This window comes from Gossypium hirsutum, chromosome D10 (genome assembly GCF_007990345.1).
Source record: "Gossypium hirsutum isolate 1008001.06 chromosome D10, Gossypium_hirsutum_v2.1, whole genome shotgun sequence".
Taxonomy (NCBI): domain Eukaryota; kingdom Viridiplantae; phylum Streptophyta; class Magnoliopsida; order Malvales; family Malvaceae; genus Gossypium; species Gossypium hirsutum.
Genome location: NC_053446.1, coordinates 2,317,570 through 2,345,237, shown reverse-complemented (window position 1 = coordinate 2,345,237; position 27,668 = coordinate 2,317,570). Strand labels below are relative to the sequence as shown.

Sequence of the window (27,668 nt, the reverse complement as noted above, 5' to 3'; positions counted from 1 at the left end):
CATTTGTATCTTTTATCAACTCAGCCCTTATTCTTTTATTTTAGTTAAATTTGACCCTCAACTTTTTAAAAATAGTTGAATCTCACCATCAACCTTTATAAAAAAGTTGAATTATTTTTTTAATGAAAATATTAACTAAAACGTTAAAATTTTAAACATAGCAGCTTGTTTGGCAACCCACATATACTTCATGCTTTTCTTTTTAATTTTATGAACTCCATGTCTACATGAAGTACAAGTTGACTGACACTTAGATTGTCACGCTAATGTCGTTAAAAAATTAATGTTTTAATTAGCATTTCCGTTAAAAATTCATTTAACGCTTTATGAAAGACTAATGACCAAATTTAGCTAAAAAAGAGCAATAACTAAATTGACAAAATGTGTAAATGTTGAGGGTAAAATTTAGCATTATACCTACTTAAAAAGTGACAATAAATTTTTTTTAAAAAAAATCAAGTTTAGATATGTAAAACCCTTGCACTATCTACATATTGCAACCTCTAACATCATTCATGTTTGGCCGCCTATGACCTCAAAAGCGACAAGCCAACAAATTTGCATTGCAATTGGCTTTTTGCTCATAAATACCACCAATTTGGCACCCCTATCTTTAACAACTGTTTGTAATTTCCCCACAAGCTTTAATGAATTAATAATTAATCCTACCTGACACTTGCAAACTGTATGCAACTTATATATATATATATATATATACACATACTTCCATATTCCAAAAAAGCTCGGAGTCCAGATAGATCGAATTCTTAAATATAAGACAAAATTCTTCCAATTAATACTATTTTTTTCATCTCGGTATTTGATTTATTACCTCTCAATCCCATAAGCATTTGTCTCGAAATGGGCTTCATAACCTAGTAGCAACACGACAGCTCAAAACCATAGAAATTGCCCAGGTTTCAGCAATGGTGACTTTGGTCTCATCTACTTGCATGATCATCCATTGCCACTTTGAATCTTGATTTGAAACGAAGACCAAGTCAATAAAACCTTAGTTTAATGGGATTAGCTCGGAACCTAATCCATTTATTGTAATATAAAAACATTATTATTTTTATAAGATTAATCACTTGAAAAGAATCCAAAATCCAGATGTGTTTTGTGTATTACTTTGCTTGCAAAAACCAGAACATGTTCTGTCATCAAATCTGTAACTTAAATCTCTGAACATCAAACATCCAAAAAAAAAAAAGAACAAAAATTCTGCCAAAAACCCTCATTTCATAACCCAAAAAAAATATATATATATATCTCATATACCGTTATTTATCCATAAACAAAACTGCAGATTTAAGTAAGCATATACTATCATCTTCTTCATACAACCTCAAGTGCTGTACAACGCACATTGGACAACTTCCCCAACAAATCTACTGTTAACATTGATGCCCTCGGCTTCGTCAACCGGTCACCGGAACGTCCAACCGGCAACGATTGTGTCGATGTATTCCTTTCGCATGATTTAAGCCACTTGGCCTGCATGTATCTTTGTTTCCTCCATGGCCCCATATGCATTTTCTTTTCCTTCATGCATTTCTTGGCAGCCGAACACAAGATTTTGATCACATTGTTTAATCTTTCTACTTTACCTACGAAAACTTCTGGTAATCTTTGTACTAGCCGATTGTAATCTTCACTAGCTCTTGCGATCTCAAATTCAGCTCTGAAATTCAACTCTATTATTACCCTTACTTCCCCTTTCCTTGTATTTTCTATCACATCCAAGAAACTATGTTCCCCTGCGAGAAAATAAATAAATCCCATTAAAAACAAAACAAAAACCCACCATGACAAAGAAATTCATCTTTTAATTCATATATAGATATGTACCTGATGGGATATCTGGGGAGCTACGCCATTTAGACCGGCAAACGGCACTGTTGAAACCGGCATTTTGGAGACGGCTAGAAACTTCTCTCATGAGACAACTCTTACAATTTTCCGCCGTTGAGGATTTTCCACAAACACATACAGTTCTTCCTTTTTGAATATCATTCAAAGCTTCTTTTGTGGCGGTTCTGATTCTCAATTCCATGGAGCTAGTCCTACACAACGTTTGCTGTAAAACCTGGTGTTGGCTTTCCCAAAAACTCTTACTATTTTCATCGTTGCCCCCATCGTTCTCTTTCTCATCGTCATCATCATCAACACCATCGCCGACAATTCCATCGTTATTATTACCCCTAAATTTATCGCCGTTGCAGTTTCCCAGGACCCCCTGGTCGCTATCTTCAAGAAATTCCAACTCTATATCCGGCGTAACCGGATCGGGTTGCTCCGGGAACTTGAATTCCGGGCATCCGTACGCTAAATTCCGGTGATTCCATGGAATTCTTGTCGCAACGCGAGCCATCTTTTTTTTTTTTTTTTAATTTGGGGTAGTAGCTAAGCGAGGCAAGTTTGTTTTGTGCATTATTATTGTTATTACAGGATTTGGTTTTATAGTAAGGTCTTAGGACAGGAAGTGGGACCCGGTTCGAACCAACGTGGACTAACGGGCCGCCGAGCAATGATGAGAGAGAGGATCGAGTCCGACGTGGCATTAAATAATTGAATAATCTGCACAGTCGAGTATTTTTAGACCAGACAGCGAGGATCCACGTCAACCGGCTGCAATAATTTTGCTCATCTGATCTATTCTAGATATGCTCTCGAATATTCACGTCCCGCAAGTTTTTTCCTACAAAAAAAAGAAGAGAGTTTCGTATGATTTGTAATTTCATCCCTCTACTTTTTAAAAAACTGATAACTTAATCCTCTATTTTAATTTGCTGTAGGGGTGAATTCAGAAAACTTTTTAGTACGGATCGAAATCGAATTATAAATTTTTAAGCAATCAAAATATAATTTTATCATTTATTAATTTTTGATTTCATCATTTTTGAAGCAACTAAATAAATTTATTTTCATTTTTAGGAGGTCAAAGCGTAATCTTATCACATATTAACTTAAATTTTCATTATTGATAAAGAGACTGAATTGCATGATTTTCATTTTTGAGGACCAAGCCTCTTTAAATTACCCCTTAATTTGCGATAATTTGATCTTTATACCCCAATTACGAAAGTTGAAAAATTAGTTCAATCCAGAAATATTGTTAAACCACTAACCTAAGAATAAACAATAGAGTGAAATCAAAAGGTCAACAATTTATATGTAATAAATTAGCAAAAAAACAGTTGTTCTATTTTTTTTAAAGTATGGTAAATTAAAACAAAGAGATTAATTTGTTAATTTTATAAAATTGAGGGACAATTTTAAAAATTAGACCAATTTTTTTTTAAATGGTAAACTTTTATCTCAATTGACTGATTCCGCGTATTCGGTGTTTAACTATCGTTGAGTCAACCTCTTAATCTACAATGGATTGAAATTATTTAATTATCAACGTGTAAATCATTTTTTTTTGGTAAAAATAGTTTTCTGTTTTAAAATGAATTTTATAATTTTTATTCTTAATCATTTAAATTAGAATAACTAATATTGAATTAAAATTATGCAAGCCTAAAATAATATAATCATGAAATTTGAAATAGTCAAAAACGGCTAGTGCTTTTGAAAAAAAAGTCAAATTTAACTTTACATTATGATGTTTGGACTAATTAATGATATTATAAAAGTATAGCATAAGGACCCATAATAAATTTGACCAAAATAACAAGTCGGACACCACAAGTACACCAATTTATTTTCTATAATTCGTGACTTAGCCCTCATAATTTTTTTTTACTTTTTAAATATAAATAATTAATAATTTTAAGGCATAATGACAAATTAAGCTCTTAACGTTAATATTTAGTTAATTTGACTCTTATTTTTTAGATAAATTTTATCATCAACTTTTTTAAAAGAGTCGAATTTAACTATTAATATTTTACAAATTATTAGTCAACGCAATATGTATGATAAATAGTATCATATCAATATGAAATACACGTGGACTATCATGCGAGTTATCGAATCAATATTGCTAAAAGAAATTAATATTTTAATAATTTAACTCTTTTTAAAATATTAATAGGATGACATTAAAATATAAATATGTCAACAACTCCATTTCCCTTTCCCTCCAACAGGAAAAAAATTATGGACTAGATCGTAAATTTAAGAATAATAGAGAGATGAATTCAGAATTTCACAAAAAAAAAAACATGACCCAGATTGCCACAGCTAATTACTCAGAATATTATATTTGATCCCTATCCCGATCCGAAATAGTGGGGGCCACAAACAAGCTGGAAGATGAAAGAGTGATGTGATCTGATTGAGTGTTTGATTAAGATCACACGTGGCAAAATCAAGGGCGTTAGATGTTAAGGTTTATCCGAAAACAGAGTGGCCCCCTTTTTCTCAAATTTTCTGTTTGCTTTCCAAAAAGCAATTATTATTTTTGGTATTGTTTCAATTATTATTATTTTTTAAGATTTAATTTTTTAAAAAAAAAGAGAAATTATCGTATAGCAAAAACGCGGCGTCTTGCCAATAGTTTGGCTTTGTTTTATTTATTCATTGGACATCTAAGACAAGATTGTTTTGTCCTTTTCGATTGCTTTGCAATAATTGGGAAGGCTACTATTTTAACATTGTTTCACTTTTAATTATTTAATTACATTTAAAAGAGTTAATATGTAATTAAAGTGTTTATTTTTTTAATTATTTAATAATAAATAATAATTATGTATAGTCACTTTATGTCGACATTGTGTGGAATTATTTCATATTTTAAGCCAATAATTCAAATCTGCTATTGTTGTTGTGGAAAAAGGAATCTGAACTATGACCTAAAGAGCAATGGTTCACGTGGGTCAATCATCTTAAATTTTTCCTTTTAATCGCCCGTTAAAATCTCGATTTAGTTTTTATACTTTAAATCGTAATACTCATTTTGAGTTTAACATTTGTATGTTTTGAAGAGTCATGTGTTATCTTCGTATTGATTTCAGATTTCTTAAAATTTAGTCAATGTTTTGTCGTTGTGGGTATAATCCATATATGTGACGTGTGGTTAGCAGATATTTTGTCCGTGTCAATTTGTGGTCTTGATGGTACGGGGTCGTGTAGTTTAGGGCTTGCAAGGTCTGGGCTAATGAGGTATTGGACTCTTCAGTATCTTTTGCTCGCAAGATAATCTTTTAGGTCATGCAGTTAAGGGTGTTGACACGTGAGATATAAGTATAACAAGTACCCGTACTTACAGAAATTTTGAAAATTTACCATTAATCCAAACAATAGCCCTTAAATTCGATAAATCAATCGTACTACAAACATAATTTCACATTTATAATGTAACATTAGCTTGCTATTTCTACATATTATTTATAACAAACCACCATATTTTAGTTAATAGAGGTAATGACTATTGTTTGAGTTAAAACTGAAATTCCAAATTCAAATTAGAAAACAATAATTAAAACTTCAATTTGCACATAACGTGATATTGATATTTTAATTAATATACGTAATGAATTTAACAATCCTATTATCGATTTTATTATACTCGTTAGGCCACTAAATTTTCATTCAATTCATCGGTGAATCATATTCTTACAACTAGGGCTGTTATCTAGTTGAGTTGAGCTTGACTCAAAATTCGGAGCTCAATGCTCGGTTCAAACTCGATCAAACATCTATTTTTAACTTCGAACTCGGCTCAAGATATAACCGAGTTACTCGAGCTCAATTAAGTTTATTTACTAAATTTTATACATGAGCTCGAGCTCAACTCAATAATTAAACTTAGGGATAAAAATATATTAAAGACAACAATATAATATAAAATATGAAAAATTATAGATACTAATTTTGCCCAACAATTAATTACCTATTATTTTTTATTTAGAAAAAATGTCAGTGCACCTGCCACCTATTGCTGAGGAAACAAAATTATTCTTTTTGGTAACACTAGGGAAACAAAACTTAGTGCTACTATATATATGGATAGATAAATATCCATTTAAAAATAAAGAAAATCAAAATATTAAATTTATCTAGATTGAATATTAATTTAATCCACAATTTTATTATTACAAGTACTCTTAAATATGTAATTTTTTAATTGAATGAAATTAATGGTTTATGTATAAAATTATTAGATAGCTTACATTGTCATTACAAAATAGTCATTGAACTATTTAAATGTTTTCATTTAAGTCATTGAACTATTCAAAAGTTGTTATTTAAATCATCAGACTATTAAGGTTTTTTTTTTTAAATCCGGTTAGCGAGCTTCAAGCAACAATTCGACGATCAGTGCCCATCAACAGGTAGAGGAGTATACCTTCGATCCAAGTCGATCTAACGGTCTGTGTTGTAAAATAGAGAAGAAAATTGTTTGAATTTTGGTTTGTAGATTTATGACGTTAAAAAATGTTTCATAAAAAAACTGAACTGTAGAAAAGAAGGGAAATGAGAGCTTTCGAGTGATGCAAACGGTGCTAACAACAAGGGCCATACAACAATAATTTTAACAATCGAGTAATTTGAATAAAAACTTTCGAGTCGCTCAGTGACTATTGTGTAAAGTAACCAAAACATAAACTTACTAAAAATTTAGTGAGATGAGTATAATTTACCTTTTTAAAAAATATAAAAAATTGACCATTAAAAAAAATATTAGTAGTCCACGTACCCTTTTAATAATATAAAAAGATTTATTTAGTTTTAACATCAACAACAACTTGATTATGTTAGCGTCCCTTCAATCTAATCCAGTTCTTAATTATTTGATTTAATTAACCTCAACTTCATTACTTTGCAATATTTTATGATTAATTTAGACACTTAAAACGTAAGATCTTCCCCCAACACATCAAAAATGGAAGTTGAAAATTTCTTTTCATTCTTTTTTTTTTTGGATAAACACGTTTTATTAGATTTAATTAACTTGATTTGAGTTAATCAATCTTATCTTGTTTTTTTTTCTGGTCGAGTTTATCATTAAATGAAATAATTATATAATAAGACAGGAGATGAGAGAATGTGTCAATTTGATCAAATAGTTTAGAGGTTATTCAGTCTATTAAAAAGATGTTTTCAATGCCTTCTTATTGAGCACTTGTCACACGTATTCAACACGGTTTTGTGAGAATGGTGCAATAGAAATTTTTATATATTTCTAGGAAAGAGAACCTAAAAATAAATAATATCGCGAAGTTAGCTTTCGATAAAAATGAGGGTATATATAATTGTTTGCAAGGAATTCACTATTTTTTAAGTAGTTTAACGTGATAATGATGATCATCATTTTTTTTTTGTAGTTGGCGTGATAATCATGATCATGATCATGATCAAAGATCATTAGCCACCATCCACAGAAATCGAATGAGACGCCTGTTTGGACCACACCAGCACCGTTTGGACTTGTTGATGGAGAAACTCCTTTGTTTTTATTTATTTATTAAATTATCATTTATGATTTCACCAAGAATTAAAAAATTATAAATTAAAATAAATTTCGATTAAATTTACGAATAATAAAATTTACATAAAAAGTATTCGATTTTAAAATTCATGACTAACTACCATTCATGTCAAAAATCTATCAACTTCTCTACACTAATAGTGTCTCAAGATAGGATATATATATATATATGTATATATTGATGTGTTTACGGTAAAAGTGATATGAGTGTCTTTGTATTAGGAGTCAGATTGCATTTAAATATATATATTTAAAAATTACTACATTTAAAAAGTGAAATATTTTTTTTAGATTTTTTTTAAATATTAATATCATTGTTAGTTCTTATCATATCTATTATTTTTTATACAATATCTAGAACTATCCATAACTTCTCTCCAACTCTTAAACCGGAAACCGGAAGATAATGTGCTTCAACGCACTCAAACTTATGTTTTCTTATACTGGTAATAATACCAATACCATAATGTTTCATAATGACTGGTAAAATCTTATCGTAATAAAAGAATAATACACTTTAGTGTACTCGAATCTACCTTCTCTTATATTTTCAAATTTCAACCATGATCCTGCCTTAATTTATGGTAAAGTTTTGTCGTCGTCACAATGTCAAGTCCGTGGAAACATCACGATGAATACTTAAGCGTACGTATATTCGAGAGAATTCATACATGAGCCTTAAAAACTTTGATGGACATGCAACATTGTCATTTTTCTTTTCCACGCGGCAATAAAAATGATTAGACATTAGCGTTAATTGCAACTTCCTACTAAAGCATAACAAACATAAAAACTAGTATTTTCTATTAATGTTGTTTCCCCTTTTTCTTGTTGGAAGCATACAAATCCTTTTAGGGTTTAAAAATTAAATTATAAATTTGTGAAGGTAAAAATATAATTTTTATTTATTTTAAAAAAAATAAAATTAAAATATTACTATTTTGGGATTATATATCTATTTTTTTGTTAACATACCCTGTAATCTAGTCACATTGGTTCATATAATCGACCTAAAAAAAATAAACTTTGAAGCGTTAACGATGATAGATGAGAAATGAAAAGATTCGGGTTTAGCAATATTTGGTGTATTTTATGGTATTTTAATATACTAGTTTAAAAGATGATTACTCATTCAAGCTTACTAAACTTGGGTAAAAATAATTAAATCAATTTAAAATTTTGGTTGAGTTTAAATTCCAATCTTCAAAGTTGAAACCCTAAAATAATTTCAAGTAAAATATTTTAATTTAAATAAATAATACGGGGAGATGTGAATTATAAACTGATTTAAATTGTTTAAGTTGTAAAATTAACAATTGACTAGTCTTGACTCATTTTCAAATATTATATTATATATCTAAGGTAATAAAAAATTAAAAATATAATAATTTTAAAAAATAAAAATATTTTAGATTAATTATTTATAAATATAAGTAAACTTTGATAAATTTTGAATTTTATATTTTAAATCGAACTAAATTTAAATAAGCTTAAGTTACGCTAACATCATACATAAATTTGATTTGAACCCGATCAATCAATTTACATGAATATATTAAAAAACTTTAAAAAGTAAAACAATAAAAAATGGGCTATAAAGCGTTAATTTACAAGTGTCAAATTGAAAACCTCAAACATCGTTTCGTGTGTTAGCAAAAAATATGCAAATGTTCTTTGCCACCATTTCAACACAATCCGACAATGTTATAATGCGTTTCAACATACTTAAACTCATGTTCTTCTATATTGATAATAATATTTATGTCAATCAAATTAAGACTTAATCAACTTATATTAAAATTTTAATGTAAATATTAAAAACTATTTTATGTTTCTAAGTTTAAAAGTGTTAATAAAAAATATTAAATTAAAAATATCATAATTTTTTGAAAAAAAAAATAGAAAAATATGAGAAAGCTTAAATGAAAACGTTGTAGATACGTTTATTTAATATATCTTTTGTTTAGTTACTATTTTAATAGCTTATAATAATTTTATATTTAATCATATTATATATTAATTTATTAAGGATTAATATTATACAACTAGTTTATATTATTTTTATAAACGTTATAATTATTCAAAATTAAAATTCGAATTTTTTTAGTGCATGCCATGTTTTTATATTATATATATTTTTTCATAATCATATTATGTGAAGGAATGGGATACCAAATATTCAATGGAAACTTCGATTTTGGACCATAACATGTGAGTAGTGACATTTGAAGAAGAAACAAGAAAACAAAGAAAACATGTTGAGCGTTTTGTATGTTTTTCGTGCACGTGCCGTGCCGATCTCAACAACATGTACACGCAAAGCAATATTATCCGTATCTTTTTTGAAATGTAAACTAGCTTGAAGAAGAGGAGAAATTACCAGAAGGATCAACATTAGGCTATTTTTAGCCACACGATATGCTCAAATGTTCCATTAAATTTAATGCCACCACAAAACAATTTTCCACTCAATGGTGGAATTATCTATTCAAACTCGAATTTAATATACACATAAATTAACTAATGGTACTCTGCAAGCACAAGTGAAGTATTAAATTGATCAGCTCTATTGAATAGTCTTTCTACTAAACGAGCCGACTACATGGTGTGAATCTTAGCCCTTTTTATGAGAAAAGATAACAGGCAAAGTAGGAACTGATGGAAGAAAATTCAAGCTGGTGTTGATTTAATGACTAAAGCTAAATATCTTCTTCAAGAAAGAAATTATCAATTCAGAACTGATGGAAGAAGAATATTAGCATATCATTCATATCTTATTGAAGAAAATGATGAAGGCATCAATCTGCTAAAAAAGATAGCAGACATGAATATAGAAGATTTTCCATCTAACATTCTACAACAAATCAGAAGTACGTGGAAAAATTGTCATCAAGATATATCTACCATTCATCACCTTGAGGGATGAATTAAGATGGAAGCAACCATTAATGATAAATCACATCAAGATGAATTGATAATGCAAGCAAGATGGAAACAACCATTAATGCTTGATAAAGACATCCAGATGAAGATAAAAAGTCATACATCAGGAAAAGCTATCATCAAACCAATGATGATGTAAGCAATGACGGAAGCTACCATAACACAAGCAAGTGATGGAAGCAGCCATTAATTGAAGCATGCAACGTGGAAACAACCAGGTCCATGCAATTAAATATACAAGAAGACAAATGAGACGTGGAAGCAGTCACATCCATTTGGAAACTGAATCCTTATCAGAAACACTGTTCGGGATTCAAAATACAATTATATAGAATTTTTAGAATTCCTCTATAAATAGGGAGGAAAGCTCAATTGTATAGGATCTTGTAAATTCCGCATTATCTTTCTTTTAGAATACGATCTTGTAAAATCCGCATTCCGCATTATCTTTCTTTTAGAATACGATCTTGTAAATTCCGCATAAACTTTCTTTTAGAATAGTCTTCTCTTTTGTAACCTTTTCCTTTTGTTAATAAAGAGTCTATATTCCCTTCCGCTCATCCTCTCAACCCTTCTTCCCCCCGTGATTGGTATGAAATGGTTCATGATCAAGTCTGTATTTTAAAGTAGGAAATTCATTATCTAAATAATCGTTAAAAACATATGCCTGTAGAAAATATTCTGAAAAAGCTTTTTAAAATTGAATTTGCTGTCTGCAAATTACTTCATTTATTTTTGTGAATATTTCTACCGGAAATAATTTCCTAGCTTTATTATACATGCATATTCTAAATACTTTATTCATAATAGAATTGTTTTTCCCTTTATGAATAAAATATTGAATAATATCAAGAAGATTGTTTATCTCCCTTATATCCATGAATTCTAACTGGAATTCATCCCATTCTCTATATAAAATAGATTTTAATAGTAAATCTTTAGCTTTATTTTCTTTAGTTGTTTTTTCAACTAAGAATAATGAAAATTTGGTAAGAGCTCTTCGGAAATTGGCTCTTTGATTTGAAATATGGGTTCTCCATATCTCATTTATAAAATCATAATTTTCTGGTGATAAACCAGTATTATAAAAATCTTTAATTTTTGAAAGATCTTTTAATTCTTGAATTTGTTGTTGGTTCAACAAATTCTCAACTCCCTTAATGACTTCAGCATAACTTGTTTGTGACACTGAATTCGGATTTTGGGACCATTGTAATTGACTTACCGTATTTGGGGTCAATGAAAAAGTATTTTCCATTGGTTGGTTTACCATCGGGTAATTTAAAACATTTGATCCAAGTGGTTGGTTTACCATTGGATAGGACACATAATATCCTTGGTTAGGATAAAATGGTATTTGTGCAGGTACAAATCCTTTTTTGGATTTTGATTCTGCTTTCCCTTTGTTGGGCTTTTTGTGAACGGTCCATTCACCTACTATTTCTTTTAGAGGCTGTTTACCTCTATCCATGAGGCCTGCTCAAAAAATCAGCAAATATTAGTAATAAACTACTAATTAATTTTAATAGGTGTAAATTTTTTATTACACACAATTTTATTATTTTCTTCAATTGGAATTTCTATAAAATCATCTTTTACTATAATCAAATAGAATTTTTATCTATAGTAAAAGGTAAATATTTACATATAAAATTATTTCCTAATAATATATCTCCTTTCATGTTAGGAAAACATACAATTTTAGGAATCACAAATCTAACATTGTTTATGTAGATTGGTAAATTTTTAACTTTATAATGTATAATAGTTTTACTACCGTCTATTCCTATTATTTTTATAGGTTTTTTCATTAATTCCCATTTTTCTACAGGAATTGCATTTCTTCTGCAACTACAAATTGTAGCTCCAGTATCAATAAAAACATTTAAAGAATATTTTTTTATATTTTTTAAATTGAAATGTGATTTTGATATTTATTCCAACTTTTGACTTTTTATCAATTGTTGAAGTTTGAATTTCTTCCATTCTAGTTTTTCTAGAATTATTACTAGGATCAGTAGGAAATATAGGAATTTGAACAGTTTTAATTCCTATTGGTGTACTATTTGTACTAATATTATCCTCTTCTTCATCTGGTTGATAATTAGAGGGTAAAACTAAATTTTCATTTGTATTTGTTATACAATTATTTTTAAAATACAATTTATTTCCTGATGACATATATTCTATAGTACTAACTGGTTTAGAAGTACTAGAATTATTAATTTTTTCCATCATCCAATCTCTTGGAATTGACAGATCTCTTAAATCTAATAATTTTGGCTGAATTTCAGTAGTGAACCTGTTTGGTTCAAAGAGTTCAATAATTTTATTATTAATCTCTTTTATTTCTACTTCAGCAGTATTAGTATATTCATTAATAGCTTTAGCTATTGCATATTGAAACAAATCCAAAGGTTTTAATTTGTAAAGAGATGAAAGTGGCGGTGATTGGGTTTGGATTTCAAAGCTAAGCTAGAGCTAGGCTCACAGCCTTAGCAAAGTTCCATTGCCTTGTGGTAATCGTCGATGGAGGAATACATCATACACCAGACTTACCGTTTCAAGAAACTCAAAGCATTCTTGATCTGCTTTGAGAAAGCTTTCAACTCTGCGAGGGTTCATTCACATTCACACTCATTTCCTGATTCAAACCCAATAAATGAAAACAGAAATATAGTGTTATAAGTTTTTGATGAAGAGAAAGAAATTAAACATTCGCCATTTTTTTAGAGAAATGATTGAATCAAACTGTGATTCCACGTCATTCTCCTATTCGAAAGAGATAATGATGGCATGAAATCTTATCGTGTTTTTTAAAGTTAAGCCAAAAAATAGGCTTGGGCAAAAAATTAGGCCTATTTAAAAATGTAGGTTGAGCTTGAACATTCAAAGCTCGAGCTCGGCCCAACCCAATTAGTTTTTAAGTTAATAATGTTTTGCATTATGTTATTTTTATATATTATGTGATTTATAACACATAAAAATTAAATCTATAGTAGTGTATAGTATTACTACTATAATGTAAACATTAAAAATTGTTAAGGTGGCTACATATAAAATTTCAACAAATAAAAATATATAAAATTATTAAATATTAAATTAAGATAATATAAATATAAATTTTAAATTTTTTAAAAAATAACATGGGCAGGTCTAAAATGGATTTGAGTTAATCATTTACAAATATGAACTAGATTTGGTAAAATTTTAGGCTCATATTTTAGACCAGGCTGGGATCAAGCAAGCATAAAGTATGATAATATCATGCACAGTCTTGATCCGAATCCTTCTTGGCTCGGCCCATGAACACCTAGCTTCAGTCCTAAGCTAAAAGGGTATAACAACGCTTTTGGTCCCTCTTAGTTATGAAGTGCTCAATTAAGATTATGACAGCAACAAATTGCTGCTGCAAATGTTTCTTCCATACTTTTATTACAAGCTAGACATATTCTTTTTGGTTTATAATAAAATGGAGGGCGCCCAAAGTGCCAGCCAAGTTGCTGTATATAGTTAGACAAATGGGTGGACATGAATAGCTGTTAATGCCCATGTGGGTTTTGCTTATAGTTTTCACTTTCTTCATTGGATCACTAAACAAATATTCAATAATAAAAATACAAATAAATTGAAAAGAATTGGTCCATTGCCTTTTAATTTATACAAGTAAATTAAATTCAAAGTTAGTAAGCGGTGACTTAATTTAAAAAAAAATGTAAAATCATTGAAATGTTCAGAAGTTTTAATTTAAGTTACTGGTTATTGAATTTTTTTTTTAAATTTTGTTAGTGAGCTCCAAGCGATAATTTGATGATCGATATGGTAGATCAATACCCATCGACAAATAGAAACATACCTTAGATCCAAGTTGATCTAACAATCAATGTCTGAGAAGAAAGTTGTTTGGATTTTGGTTCATAGATTCATCACTTTCAAAGTTATTTTATGAAAAAGAAAACTAAACTGTACAAGAAAAGAGGAATGAAAACTTTTGATTGGTGTAAGTGGTGCAAATAGAGAAGGCCCTGCAACAACGATTTTAACAACCCAGTGACTTAAATGAAAACTTTCAAACGATTCAGTGATCATTTTGTAACTTTTTAAAGTCAAATGACTAAAACATAAGCTTACTAATAATTTAGTGAACTTAGTATAATTACCCTTACCCTTAAGTATATATATAATTGAACGAAATTAGCTAAAAAAAAATAAAATTAAATTTCTTAAGAAATGAAAATTCGACCTACCGGATTTGAACCAGTGACCTAAGGATTACACAATCAGGGAAACCCCACTACAGTCCTCCGCTCTAGCAACTGAACTAAGGAAGGCTCATTTTATAAAATGACAAAAACATTAAATATCTTTTGCATAGAGAGTTCATGTCAACCTCACAAGAAAAATATAAGTTCACTGCCTGAAGAGCAATGAAAACTGAACTGAGATCTGAGGCTACTATATCTGGCAGTAGCATTATAACATTCAATGGCAGGCATAAATTAAAAGGATTTTTAGAAGGTATTTGGCAAAACTTCTAAATATCTTTCTAGTGGACTTTTCCCCTACTGTAGTTAGCTTTGTGTATTTGGCAAACAATGGGGTTAATGTGGAGCCATTGCTTTTAGTTTCTGCTGCAACTGATCAAAAATACAGGATGCAACAGTGCACCTGCTGGTTTAGCAGAGCTACAAGCTTTAATCATGAGTTCACCCATCCTAAACCCTAAAGATTGGTGTCATTAAAAGAACTCAATACATTATGGGATAGCCAAGAGAACACCCACCAAAAGATCAGCCACCATGAAGAACAATGCTGCTTCAGTGCTTGTGCCTATAACAGTAAACCGCAGAAAACTAAAAGGTTAAATTCTGCTATTAGTTCCTGTACTTTATGGAAGCTGTGGATTTCATCCTTGTACTTTAATTTGGTCATTTTTAGTTCCTCTACTTTTCAAATTTTAAAATTTTAGTCCTCACGAAACAAATAATTGTTAAATTCATTCAGTTAAGTTCTGCCATTTCTAAAATCTGATGCAGCAAACATATTATCATATGTGTAATTCCATATCAACTTGTTATTTCCACATATTGCTAAAAGTCTCGTTAATGAATTAACGATTGTGTTTTGAGTCAGGATTAAAATTACAAATTTTGAAAAGTATAGAGACTTAAAATGATTCAATTGAAGAATATGAGCTAAATCTACAATTATACACACAGTACATGATGACTAGTAATTGAATTTAACCAAACGAATTTAACTGATATTGTTTGGGTCATGACTAAAATTCGAAAAATACAGGGACTAAAATTCAAAAAGTATAGGGGCTAAAATGATCAAATTAAAGGATAGAGAAAAAATCTGCAACTTTTGCAAAGTGAAGGGACTAATAGCAGAATTTAACCAGACTAAAAAAAACATGAAATGCACCAGCCGGGAATCGAACCCGGGTCTGTACCGTGGCAGGGTACTATTCTACCACTAGACCACTGGTGCTTATTGGATATTTTAATTCATTAAAAATATTACATCTAACTATAGATTATTTTCAAAAGAAATACCAAAATGGTGACCATGGTCTGTAGTTTCTAGGCATAGTCGATATTTACTAAGACAAACAGCATACAATCACCAATTTCATGGATGACATTCATAACCCAAAAAAATAAACTCATCTTTTAATCATCACAATAATGTGTGTTCAAAACTTTTAACATACACGGATACAATGACAGGCCTAAATATCACAAAAGAAAAAGCCCATCCCCAATCCCCCACCTAATGATTCATCTTTGCAGAGTCCTTCCAAGGCATGCTTGTGCTTCAAATACATTAGAACCAACAAATGATTAAAAATTTATCTACCTTCCACAATGCTGTTGGTCCAAGGCAGTGACATAAAAGACGAATGTGGCCGTCGAATATTATCGATGGTGGGGTGTAACGCATACCCAAAATTCCGAGAGTAATTAATCCACATATCTCTAGTCTTCACCTTGTGCAACAAGTATGCTTCCATATCCTCCGTTTCTGCTTCACAAGGCTCATTCTTCCCCTCCAACACTTTAACTACTTGTCTCATTGTTGGTCTTGAATTTGGGTCAGGATATGAGCACAACAAGCCTAAATGCAGCACCTTCTCCACCTCTTCATCATTGGTTCTTAACCGTGGATCGACCGCGGCGAGTAATTGGTTTTGCATCATCAATTCCCATACCCAATTCACCAAACCCGGCTTCCCTTCTTCTACAGGTCTCCTCCCACACATGACCTCTAAGATTAAGATCCCAAAACTGAACACATCGGTTCGTGTCGATGCTCATTGGCATCTAAACACTTCGGGTGCCAAGTAACCCACGGTTCCAACCACACGTGTTGTACTAGCTGCTTGACCATGCCCGTGCATTCGGGCTAACCCAAAATCACCTAACCTTCCATTCATGTACTTATCAAGCAATACATTGCTTGCTTTAATATCCCTATGTAAGACCTTAGCTTCCCATCCTTCATGCAAATACAATATTGCTGAAGCAACATCTTTTATGATTCTAATTCTATCATTATAATTCAACATTTTGGGCTCATCAAAATCATAGTATATCCTCTTGTCTAAGCTCCCATTTTCCATATAATCATAAACCAACATGAATGTACCTTTTTCTTTCTTACACCAACCTTTTAAACTGACCAAACTCCGGTGCTTTAACCGACCGAGACTCGACACCTCGGCCAAAAACTCTCTCATGCCATCATTTTCGTGCGAAATTCGTTTCACAGCTATCTCTGTTCCTCCTTGTAAAACACCCTTGTGAACCTTTCCGTTTCCCCCGAAACCAATCACGTTTTCATCGGAGAAACCATCGGTAGCTGCATCGATCTCTCTGTATGTCATCTTATGCGGCCAATACTCGAATTCCCAATCTTCCGTTGCCGCTCTTTCCCTTGCTTTCTTCTTAACCAAAAACAGAGAAAACAGGGCAATCAAAACAAGAACAAGGAAGCTCCCCATTGTGACACCAACAATAAACGATCTGTGCTTATAAAATGGTGTTTTGGGGATAATAAATGAAGGTAAACTAGTAGTGATCAACCTTTCACTTAATCGAAAATTCGAGTTACTGAAACTCCAAGCTAAAATCCTATGACTTTGAACCAATCTACCAGTTGATGAAGTAAATCCAACATACATTTCATCTTCAAAAACATCAGATAAATCCAAAGAAACATTCAATAATGGACGTTTAGGCCTTTTGGTTCCTATAGGTGCCACAGTTACATTAACAACCGAATCAGCATATTCAATCCAAACCTGATATTCTCACCACTGTTAAGCTTAAGTTCCTCAAAACCCTGATCTCCATTGTCGGGCCAGTAACCTGCCGTGTGGGAGCTTGTTGATTTAAGTGAATTAACATCGATTCCGACATGGTTATCATCCATGTCTTCAAATTCTTGGTTTAAAAACACATCGAACTCAACACCAAAGACATGGTTATCACTGTCTCCATCGTTAGTAAGGTTGAAAAGACCAAGATGTTGTGACGAGGTTGTCCCATCGATGCCTGGACTTGGTGTAAAAATGAAGACAATCCCATGTCCAGGTAGGGTTTCTTTGTTACTCGAAGGAGTCATGGAGAAGATAAAAGAGGTTGAAAAAGGAAGAACGTGAGATGAATTAGGGGATTTTGTTGGGATTTTTGAGCTGTAAAGACCTCGACCGACAACGAAATCAGTTTCGTTCGTGAGTGTAAGGATGTTGGAAGAATCTATGTCGGCTATGCCGTAGAGTAAAACATCAGTTGAGTTGTTGAAGCCATTGAAGACGAAATCAAGTGATGAAATAGGTTGATATATGGTGATTATAAAGAACATAAGAACAAACAAGACAAGCTTTGGGTGTTTCTTCTCCATTGCTGCAGCCTGCAGCAGGCTGCAAACACAAAAAAGAACCTGGAGAGCTACTTTGTTCACGGGAGAATTCAAGTTTGATAAGTTCGTAGTACTATTTGAGGTTTTTAAAAGTCCATGGTCTTTTTTTTCTTTTTTTTTTATGGTTTTGCCCCTCAAATGATTAAGATATTGCAAAGCTAGGATTTAGGGTTTGAATATTGGAAATTTTTAGATTGATTGCATGTAGATATTATACAAATTTGTTTGACATTCTTATGGAAGCTGACAACGTGATCTTCTTGAAAACGTCAAGCTGGAAAATAAATTGCCGTAGTTAACTTTGGTCTAATTTTCAACACTTAACTTTTCATATCAAACAACACTTTAATCTGATTTTTTGAATCTTACTGGATTGGCATGAGCATTGTTACCAATGCAGGAGGATGTAAGTTCGAGTATTATCCTCCTATTTATGTCAAAAAAAAATTATGAGAATCTATAATGAGATTATTCCAAAAAAATTTAAAATTCAATTGATAATACTATTAATTCACTCCTGTTAAATTCGAATATGTGTTATGAGTTGGATTTTAAATTTTAATTTTTAATTTTTAAATCAAAACTTTAAATAACAAAATATTATATATTTAAATTTAATGAAACCTATTGGCGATACCATTAGGTGGATTTTAATTTTCAAATCAAACAAGTAGAAATATTAAATTCTTCAAAATAAAAGTAGAGGGACTAAATTTTAAAAGTTCAAAAATTATAGGGATTGAGACATATTTAAACATTTAAATTTTCACATTTTGGGGGCTTAAATTAATAACTTGCAATGCATAGCAAACAGTATATGAAATTGAGATGTGAATTACATATCTTAATTATGAAAAGATACCTAGCTTTGAAGTTGAAAAGTCAAGGACGACATTGATAAAGATAATATTAAATATATATAATTAATAAATTTATTTTTATTTCATAAAATATTTTTTAAATATAAATCTTTTAAGTTTATAATTGCCCCATATGAATTACTAATTTTTAATTCACTTGTAACCTTTTATTAAAATATATTTATTTTTAATAATTTCATAAATCTCAATGTATTTTTCCGAAATTCATGAAAAAGATGTAGTTGAAGTTGGATAAAAAATATGGTGAAGGTAATTATATTAAAAGCTAAATTGCTTTTTATCTCCTTATTTTTTACTTAAAAAATCGATAAATTAATTCTTTCACATTAGATCAAAGAGTAAATTGATAATTTTTGTTAAAAATTTCATTTATTTCTATTGTTGAAAATTGATGTGGTTAATGGAATAACTAAACACTTACACGTGATGTGCCACGTGTATCTCATATTGATGTGCAAGGATAGATTTTTTTACAGTAAAAATGGATTGAATTTTTAACAGAATGACAAGTTTACTCATTGATCTAATGAATATGGACTAATTTGCCCATTCTATTAATTAAAGAAAGCAAAATAAATCTAACTCTTAGTACAAAAGCTCTCATAATATTTTTACGCTAAAATCAATAGCAATGTTAAGGGCTTGACAAGTGTCTTATACGGGTATAGTAAAATATTAAAAAAAGAAATACATGAAAAAAATTTAAAACTAATTATGGAATAAAAAAAGTACACTACCACTAATCAAATACTAATCATATATTCATATATTAACAACTAAATTCGTTAAAAAATAATATTTTATTCACTGCCACTCTACCAGTAGAATTTTTAAACCCCACAAGCAAGATAAAGGGGTTGACAGATGCCCCATAGGAGCAAAATTCATTATCAATGTATCAAATATTAACTCTTTATTAATATAATTATGTTTATCATATAGTATAATTTTTTAAATTTATACTATATTTTATTATATTAATTCAAAATAAAATATTTATTAATATATTTTTAACGTAAAATAATAGTAATATTATATTTTAATTTATTCAAAATTAAACATAGATTATCTACATAAATTGTTGACCAAATATGACGGTAAAATAGTACCTAGACCTGTCCATGGGCCGGGCCCAAAAAATTTTTCGGCCCGCCTCCTAGGCCCGGGCCCAACCCGGCCCGAAATATGGGCCTAAAATTTTGCCCAGGCCCGGCTCGGGAAAAATATCATAAGCCCGAGCCCGGCACGACTTGGCCTATTTTTAAAATAAACATTAAAAATTATTTTAAAAATAAAAAATAAAAAAATTATTTTAAAAGTATTTTAAAAATAAAAAATAAAAATATATATTTATTATATTCGGGCTGGGCCGGGCTTAGGCCAAAAAAGTGATGCTCGAGGCCCGGCCCGTTTTTTGAACGGGCCTCGTTTTTTTGCCAAAGTCCATATTTTGGGCCTATATTTTTACCCGAACTCTCCCATATTTTGAGCGGGCAATCAGGCCGGGCCGCCCCGACCCATGGACAGGTCTAATAGTACCCTTCCCCCGAAGTCCTAACATGTTTAAATTGCTAAATCCACGCTTGAAATAAAAGTAAAATTCCTCTTCTATTCGGCTAAGCAAAACAGATTAATTTTCTTTAGCCATCTTTGAAGTTTCTTTTGACACTTTTTTTTTTGGGTACTTTTCTAGCTTTCTAGTCTTTACCTAGAGATCCTTATTAAGAGGTAGGGATTAAGCCAAAATTTGTTTGTGGGGTCGAAATTAAATTATATATTTTTACTATAGTAAAAATATAATTTTACTATTTTAATAGTTTATATCTTTATAATTTTTAAATAATTAAATCGAATTTTTATGATTTTTGGGAGGCCAGAGAACAATTTTACTATTATTAATTTAAATTGTTATAAACTATAAAGAGACCTAAATAGAAAAATTTTCATTTTAAGAAAGCTGGGTCCTGCCAACGCCTAAATTCACCACTGTTAGGAGGGTTAAACATATGTATCGAAAGATCTATTTTCTTTGATTATAATTGAATTCAAACAGGGGCGTAGTTAGGGGGTGGCAGGGCCTTGGCCCCCCTGAATGAAAAATTTTCCATTTAAGTTCTTTAAAATGTTTAAAATTTTAAATTAGTAAAGATAAATTTGTATTTTAAAAACTTAAAAATAATAAAAAAGTTGATTTAATCCTTTAGAATTTATAAAGATATAGACTATTAAAATTATGAAATTATATTTTACTATCGTAAAAAATTACAATTTAATGTCGATTCTTAAAAAAGTTTTCTGACTTCACCTCTGAATTTAAATAAAAAAATTAACATCGATATGACGTAACCAAATTCAAATACATGAATATTTAAATATATGTATTCATAATTAATAGGTGAGAAATAATGAACTACATATGCTTTGGAAAGGACTTCGGAACACGACCATGATATGTCTGCGAATGGTAGGGAATTTTCGAGGCTGTTTTTAGAGACTTTTTAACCAAAATTCAAATCCCTACCAAATTCTTTAAGAAAGCATTTGTCAACTTAGCTAGCTTGATTTGGTGTGTTGGGAGTGTTATCATGCGCAAACTCTTTTGTCTTTAATATGATCGAGTGCTTAATTGGATGTGCAATACACATTGGTTTATGCATCCAAAGATTTTCCATTTCCTTCCCAGCATGCAATTAATGCACCTTTCCTACTTGTATAGAGAGAGTTATGGGGTGACATTCTTCCCCTCTTGATCTCATGATGCTACGGTCGCGAGCTCCTTCGTAGTAGTCAAATTTCGTTCAAATTTGTTTATCTGGAAAGTCAAATCCATAAATATGAAAGAGATAATTATATCTTTAGATTTGCAGCTTTTTTTCTTAATTGGTGTTAGAGTTATTGAATCGAACAATAAAGGAGGTTACAATAGGGCAAATGTCTTAGCGTAAAAATGGTAAAAATATTATGGAAGTCCTTGTATTAGGAGGAGTTAAATTATATTTTATTTATTTTATTTAAAAATGAGTAAAATAATCACCATAGGTTAGATCAAACGTTAAATTGGTTCTTTATTAAAAATTTAATCTATTTCTATTGCTAAAATTCATAACTAGTATAGAGTTGGATCTTTGTTGAGGGGTTGCCCTCCGTTTATCTACAACGAGTTATCGAATCAAGTTGAGTTATATTGAGTGAAAAAAAAAATCAAGTTACTTAAGTTAAATTGTAGTTTGACAAACTGAACTTGATTTGAAATTTTGATGACTCGAGTTGAATGAAACAAAAACTGAGTCAAGCTGAATCTAATAAACCAATTCAATTTTAATTGAAATAAATATTTAATTATCTAGTGTGATATTACAATTATTTAAGCTATCATAATGAGTACATGACTTTATGATTTTTAGATTTTAACCAATGTTTAAAAAACCTGATCGATGGTCAAACCTAGACCTGTCCATGGGCCGGGCGGCCCGGCCCGCCTAAAATATGGGAGGGTTCAGATAAAAATATAGGCCCGAAATATGGGCTTGGGCAAAAAAACGAGACCCATTTAAAAAGGGCCGGGCCTCGGGCACCACTTTTTTGGCCCGTGCCCGGCCCGAATATAATAAATATATATTTTTTATTTTTATTTTTTAATTTTAAAATACTTTTAAAATATATTTTTTATTTTTAAAATATTTTTTTAATGTTTATTGTAAAAATGGGCTGGTCCGGGCTCGGGCTTATGATATTTTTCTCGGGTCGGGCCTGGGCAAAATTTTAGGCCCATATTTTGGGCCGGGCCGGGCTCGGGCTTAGGAGGCGGGCCAAAAAAATTTTCTGGACCCGGCCCGGCCCATGGACAGGTCTAGTCAAACCAATCAGACTATCACTTCTTAGTTTAATTGGCTTGATCCTCGATTCAATGATAATTAACTAAATAATTAAAATATAAAAATATAAATTGATTCAACTGTCAGTTTTTATCTTAATTTTTTATTTTTATCGACCCTAAATCATTTACTCAAAAGCAAATTCAAACCCTTTATCCAAACCGATATATCCACCAATTCGATCTGATTTCAATAACATTACTTTTAAGAAATGATTTTGGAAGAGAAGAAAAAATATATATATTGTAAACCGAAAGGTTATGCTAATTAGAAAACTATTAATATTAGAAGCTTAAATCCTAAACCCTAATTTTTTTAGCATATTTTGCATGATAAAGCTATATAATTAATATGCGACAATTATAGCGAGAATTTTTAAAATAAAAATCATAAGAACTAAAATGATCTTAACCATTAGATCAAAATAAATGGTTTTAAACCTTAGATTTGTATTTATCTTACCATATTAAAATAAAATCAACAACACTCAAATTTTCTCTTTTTTTTTTCATCATGTAATTGAAGTTTTAGGGTGAAATTTTTTTGGATAATTTTTACTTTTAGAATTTTTTTTTGAGAAAAAAATGCAATAGAAAACAAGAGTTTAGGATTATTAAGATTAATCAATTTGGATATTATGTGTTTGCTTTTCTTGATTGAAAAAATTGATCGGTCATTTCATTCCAAAAAAATTAGAGTTTCTTTTTGTTTGGATTAATTTGAAATACTCACTTTTTATTTAACCAATGTAAAAATTTCAATTTTTTTAAAATGAAATCATCGACCAATTTTTCAATCAACAAAAGAAAATCTTAATACACAAATTAATTAATCTTAATAACATTTTACTTTCAATCCCAATTTTTGAGACCGAAAGTAAAACTTTTATTCAACAAAAAATTTCACCTTCATATTTTAATACCACGGTGAAAAAGAATTTATTAATTTTATTTTAATAAAATAAAAAAAATATAAAATTTAGAATCAAAATTTTTTGGTTGAAATTTTAGGATTTTATTTTCACAGTCATACGGAAACGTACCTGTCGGCACTAATTAGATTCCGGCACGTGGTTGTAGCAAAGGACAAGAGGATTATTTAATGTCCCAGAAATTGGGTCCCACCAGATCCTTATCTTCATTTAAACCCAACTCGGCAGAATCTTTCACAAAATTAGTAAAATAAATGGTCTAATTCAGTTTTAGTCCCTCTATTATATTTAAAATTTAAACTTTAATCATTTAAATTTTAATTTAGTAGAATTTGATCTCTCTATTTTTACAATATCACTAGCATATCCGTATTCATAAAAATGTTAGTTGAATGTTTAAGGTCCATAAAAATATAACTAAATTGGTCACAGAGTTAAGGTTACATGAAAATATAAATAATATTCTACTAATTATAAATTTACATGTTAGCTGAATGTTTAAGTTTTTTTTTTAAATATGTTATTAATTTAATGGTAACAGCTAAATATATTATTAATTTAAGGAAATATATAAAAATATGTTATTAATTTAGGTTTACTAATAATATTATAAAAATACAGATATCAAATTACATAAATTAAAGTAGAAAGGATAAATATAAAATTTTAATATAGTATAGGGACTAAAACAACAATTAAGCCTAAAAGAAATCACCGATAAAACTAGCGAAAATCCTTTTTTCTCTACCTCTTCTTCGTTTAGTCTTTGCTTCCTGAAATAAACTCGAAGAGTCAGTGTCTTATTCCACTACAACCATGCCTATTTTAAGAAATCCTTAACAAAATTACAACCGTCCATCCGGTCGAATTCAGGAAAAAAACCCACGAAAATGGCAACGAGAACATCGTCACCATCGCCTTCGTCATCACCGCCGTCGTCGTGCTTCATGCTGATCTGTCTCCTCCACTCGGCCATCGCCATATCAAGCGGCGCCTTCATGATGTTCCGTATGAAAGAAATCTACACCTTCACGCACGGGATCGAAACTGCCACCAAGCTCCTCGGCTCCACCCCACACGACCAACTCCTGATCCGGACCTCCGATTCGTTCTCCGGCCTGCTCTTGTTCACCATCGGCTTCTTGCTCTTCATGGTCTCCTTCGTTGAAGACACCGATTTCCAGTCCTTCTTCGCCGCCGGCTGCACCTTCTTGCACGTTTTCATGGCCGTGTGGAGGTTTTGGTTCGAGACCAGAGTGGAGGATTTGGCTTGGGATTGTATTAGGCAAACGGTTGGCGATATTTTATTGGCTCTTTCTTGGGTTTCCTTTTTGGTTTACTCTTGGAGAGAAAAGTATGATTAGATATTTTCATTTTTCTTGTTAAAATTTTGCTCTGTTTTTTTTTTTTGGTAATATGGAAATGTATATTTTGTGAAGTTAATAATTTGGGTCTTTTTGAAAGAATGTAAAATTATTGGGTATGGGTCAGAATTTAAGAAAAATTCATCCTGTGTGTTTTATTTGCCCTTTGAAATTAGATTGTAAATACTTAAAATTTTCCTTTAATAAATTTATTATAAATTTTGATCATATCTGTTTTTTTTATATAACGTCTAAAAATACCCATAGTCCCTCTCCAACTTAAAAATAGAATGACAATACGGTTCAGCACACTGAAACCCATATCCTCGTACTAGCAATATAGATGATCATGGGTCGGGTTCGAGCCGGACCTAGACAAAATTTTAGGCCCACTTTCTAGGCTCGGGCTTGGCCCGGCCCGAAATATGAGCCTAAAAATTTGTCTAAGCCCAATCCGAAAGAAAATTACTAAGCTCGAGATTGGCCCGGCCCAGCCCATATTAAATATATATTTAATATATAATATATCTTTTTAATATATTTGATTAAATATATATTTGATAATTCCTTAAATATAGCTCAATCTATCTATGCCAAACAGGATTAAAAATAAAAATATATATTTAATATATAATTCAGGTCGGGTCGGGCCCGGGCTAAAAAGGTTTTATCAATGTCTGGCCCGTTTAGAAAATGGGCCTCATTTTTTCCAAAACGGGCTTTATTTTTTTGCCCAAACTCATATTTAGGGCTTATATTTTTACCAGAACCCTCTCATTTTTTGGACAGGCTATTGGGCCGGGTAAGGTAGCCCAACCCATGATCACCTCTAACTGGAAACAATGCCCATATCAATCGAACTATGACTCAATCGGTAAAAATTGTGACTTTTTAAATATACAATTTAAGCTAAATCTTTTGTATTGAATTCCAATTAAACTTGAAATTAAGTTAAATTTGATTATTATTTTCTCCGTGAGTTACAGTAAGTCATAAGTTTCAGCACTTTTGGTAAATTTAAAATTTAGTTTCTATACTTTTATTTCTATAAGTTTAATTATCTATTTTTCAGAATTCAAAATTTAAATCTAATTGTTAATACTATTAAAATTACTTTATTCAATTCATCTTTATTATAGTGTCATTATTTTAGTTATATTTCCACTAAGTGAATATTTTTTTTAATCACAAAATGTCACACTAATAAATTTAACAGCATTAAAAATTGAACCAGAATTTTAGAATTTTAAAAACAGATAAACTAATTTCTTGAAAATAAAAGTAAAGAGACTAAATTTGAAATTTGTGAAGAGCACGGGGACCTATAGCATATTTTAACCAAATACATGCTACTTAAACTTGAGTATTAATGCTGTTGTTGCTGTGGTTGGACTGGTATTACTGTTCATCTTCGGTTAAAAGTTGAGCTTGTGATATGCTATTTGATCTCAACAGTTGTTTGTTAGCAATTGCCCAATGGTTCCTTCTTAGCAGATTGAAAATTGAAAAGCTTAGTTAGGCACTGGGCAGCAGCCGTACTGGACCCCAAGTAACCAGCTTGCAAAAGCCCATTGTGTCAAGCCTAGTGTTGGGTCTTAATAGTATTACCAGGTAAAGTTAATTAATGGCTCGTATGATTATTGTGGCAAAGAAGTGATTTTAAAAATATATATATATATTTATTTTAGACGTGATGTAATTAGACTTAATTATGAACCGGATCAACCATCCAGGTCCGAAAGTTCACCTAAAAATGGGAGAGTTTGGGCAAAAATATATAATATTGAAAATGGGTTTGGATAAAAAGTAAGACCCATTTTCAAGCCTCGAGTATGATTTTTTGGCACGGGCCTGGCCAGAACCGAATCACCTATTTTGCTGGTATTTTGCTATTATATTGATATCATTTTGTTGTTATTGTTTAGATATTGTACAACTCTTATTTTATTGTTGATTTTGCTATTGTTGGGAAATATTTATTTTAATATTTTTAGTGTATTTGATATATTATATTTTTTATAAAAATAATCTAAAAAAATTAATACGAGCTAGTTGAGTTAGGCTCAAGTTTACCATTTTTAATCTGGACTGAGTTGAGAAGAATTTTAGACTTATTTTTTAGGCCGAACTCGGGCCTAGAAAATTGACCTAAAATTTTACATATCTATAATTAGATCTAGATGTATTGTAAGGACGATAAAAATAATAAATTCAAACAAAAGTTAAAATTTTTATTTGGATTAAAATCTCAATTTATTTACTAAATATTTCTTCTCATTTGAAAGTGTTGAAAAACACGAGTTA

At 30.5% G+C, this 27,668-nt stretch overlaps 2 protein-coding genes, 1 non-coding gene and 1 pseudogene across 3 annotated transcripts; 1 reads left to right on the top strand and 3 right to left on the bottom strand.

Annotated features, from left to right (window-relative positions):
- Nucleotides 1-1,222: 1,222 nt before the first annotated feature.
- On the bottom strand, nucleotides 1,223-2,439 carry LOC107944582 (uncharacterized). Its single transcript, XM_016878393.2, has 2 exons — nucleotides 1,852-2,439; nucleotides 1,223-1,760 (listed from the first exon to the last, which is right to left on the bottom strand). Exons 1-2 carry the CDS (start codon nucleotides 2,372-2,374, stop codon nucleotides 1,339-1,341), a joined length of 945 nt encoding a protein of 314 aa, XP_016733882.1. The 5' UTR covers nucleotides 2,375-2,439; the 3' UTR covers nucleotides 1,223-1,338.
- A 13,370-nt stretch (nucleotides 2,440-15,809) lies between these two features.
- On the bottom strand, nucleotides 15,810-15,880 carry TRNAG-GCC (transfer RNA glycine (anticodon GCC)). Its single transcript has one exon. It is a non-coding gene; the product is annotated as a tRNA-Gly (tRNA).
- Nucleotides 15,881-16,037: 157 nt separating this feature from the next.
- On the bottom strand, nucleotides 16,038-18,427 carry LOC121222297 (L-type lectin-domain containing receptor kinase VII.1-like; annotated as a pseudogene).
- Nucleotides 18,428-24,585: 6,158 nt separating this feature from the next.
- LOC107924916 (uncharacterized) lies at nucleotides 24,586-25,592 on the top strand. Its single transcript, XM_016855494.2, has one exon. The coding sequence runs from the start codon at nucleotides 24,891-24,893 to the stop codon at nucleotides 25,362-25,364; it is 474 nt and encodes a 157-aa protein (XP_016710983.2). The 5' UTR covers nucleotides 24,586-24,890; the 3' UTR covers nucleotides 25,365-25,592.
- The last annotated feature ends 2,076 nt before the right edge of the window (nucleotides 25,593-27,668 follow it).

What these genes read in the sequence shown, in the direction of transcription:
- LOC107944582 (XM_016878393.2), bottom strand. Translation starts at nt 2,374, where the DNA reads ATGGCTCGCGTTGCGACAAGAATTCCATGGAATCACCGGAATTTAGCG. An exon ending in CTCCCCAGATATCCCATCAG is followed by an intron (nt 1,761 to 1,851) that starts GTACATATCTAT and finishes ATTTTCTCGCAG; the next exon opens with GGGAACATAGTTTCTTGGAT.
- LOC107924916 (XM_016855494.2), top strand. Translation starts at nt 24,891, where the DNA reads ATGGCAACGAGAACATCGTCACCATCGCCTTCGTCATCACCGCCGTCG.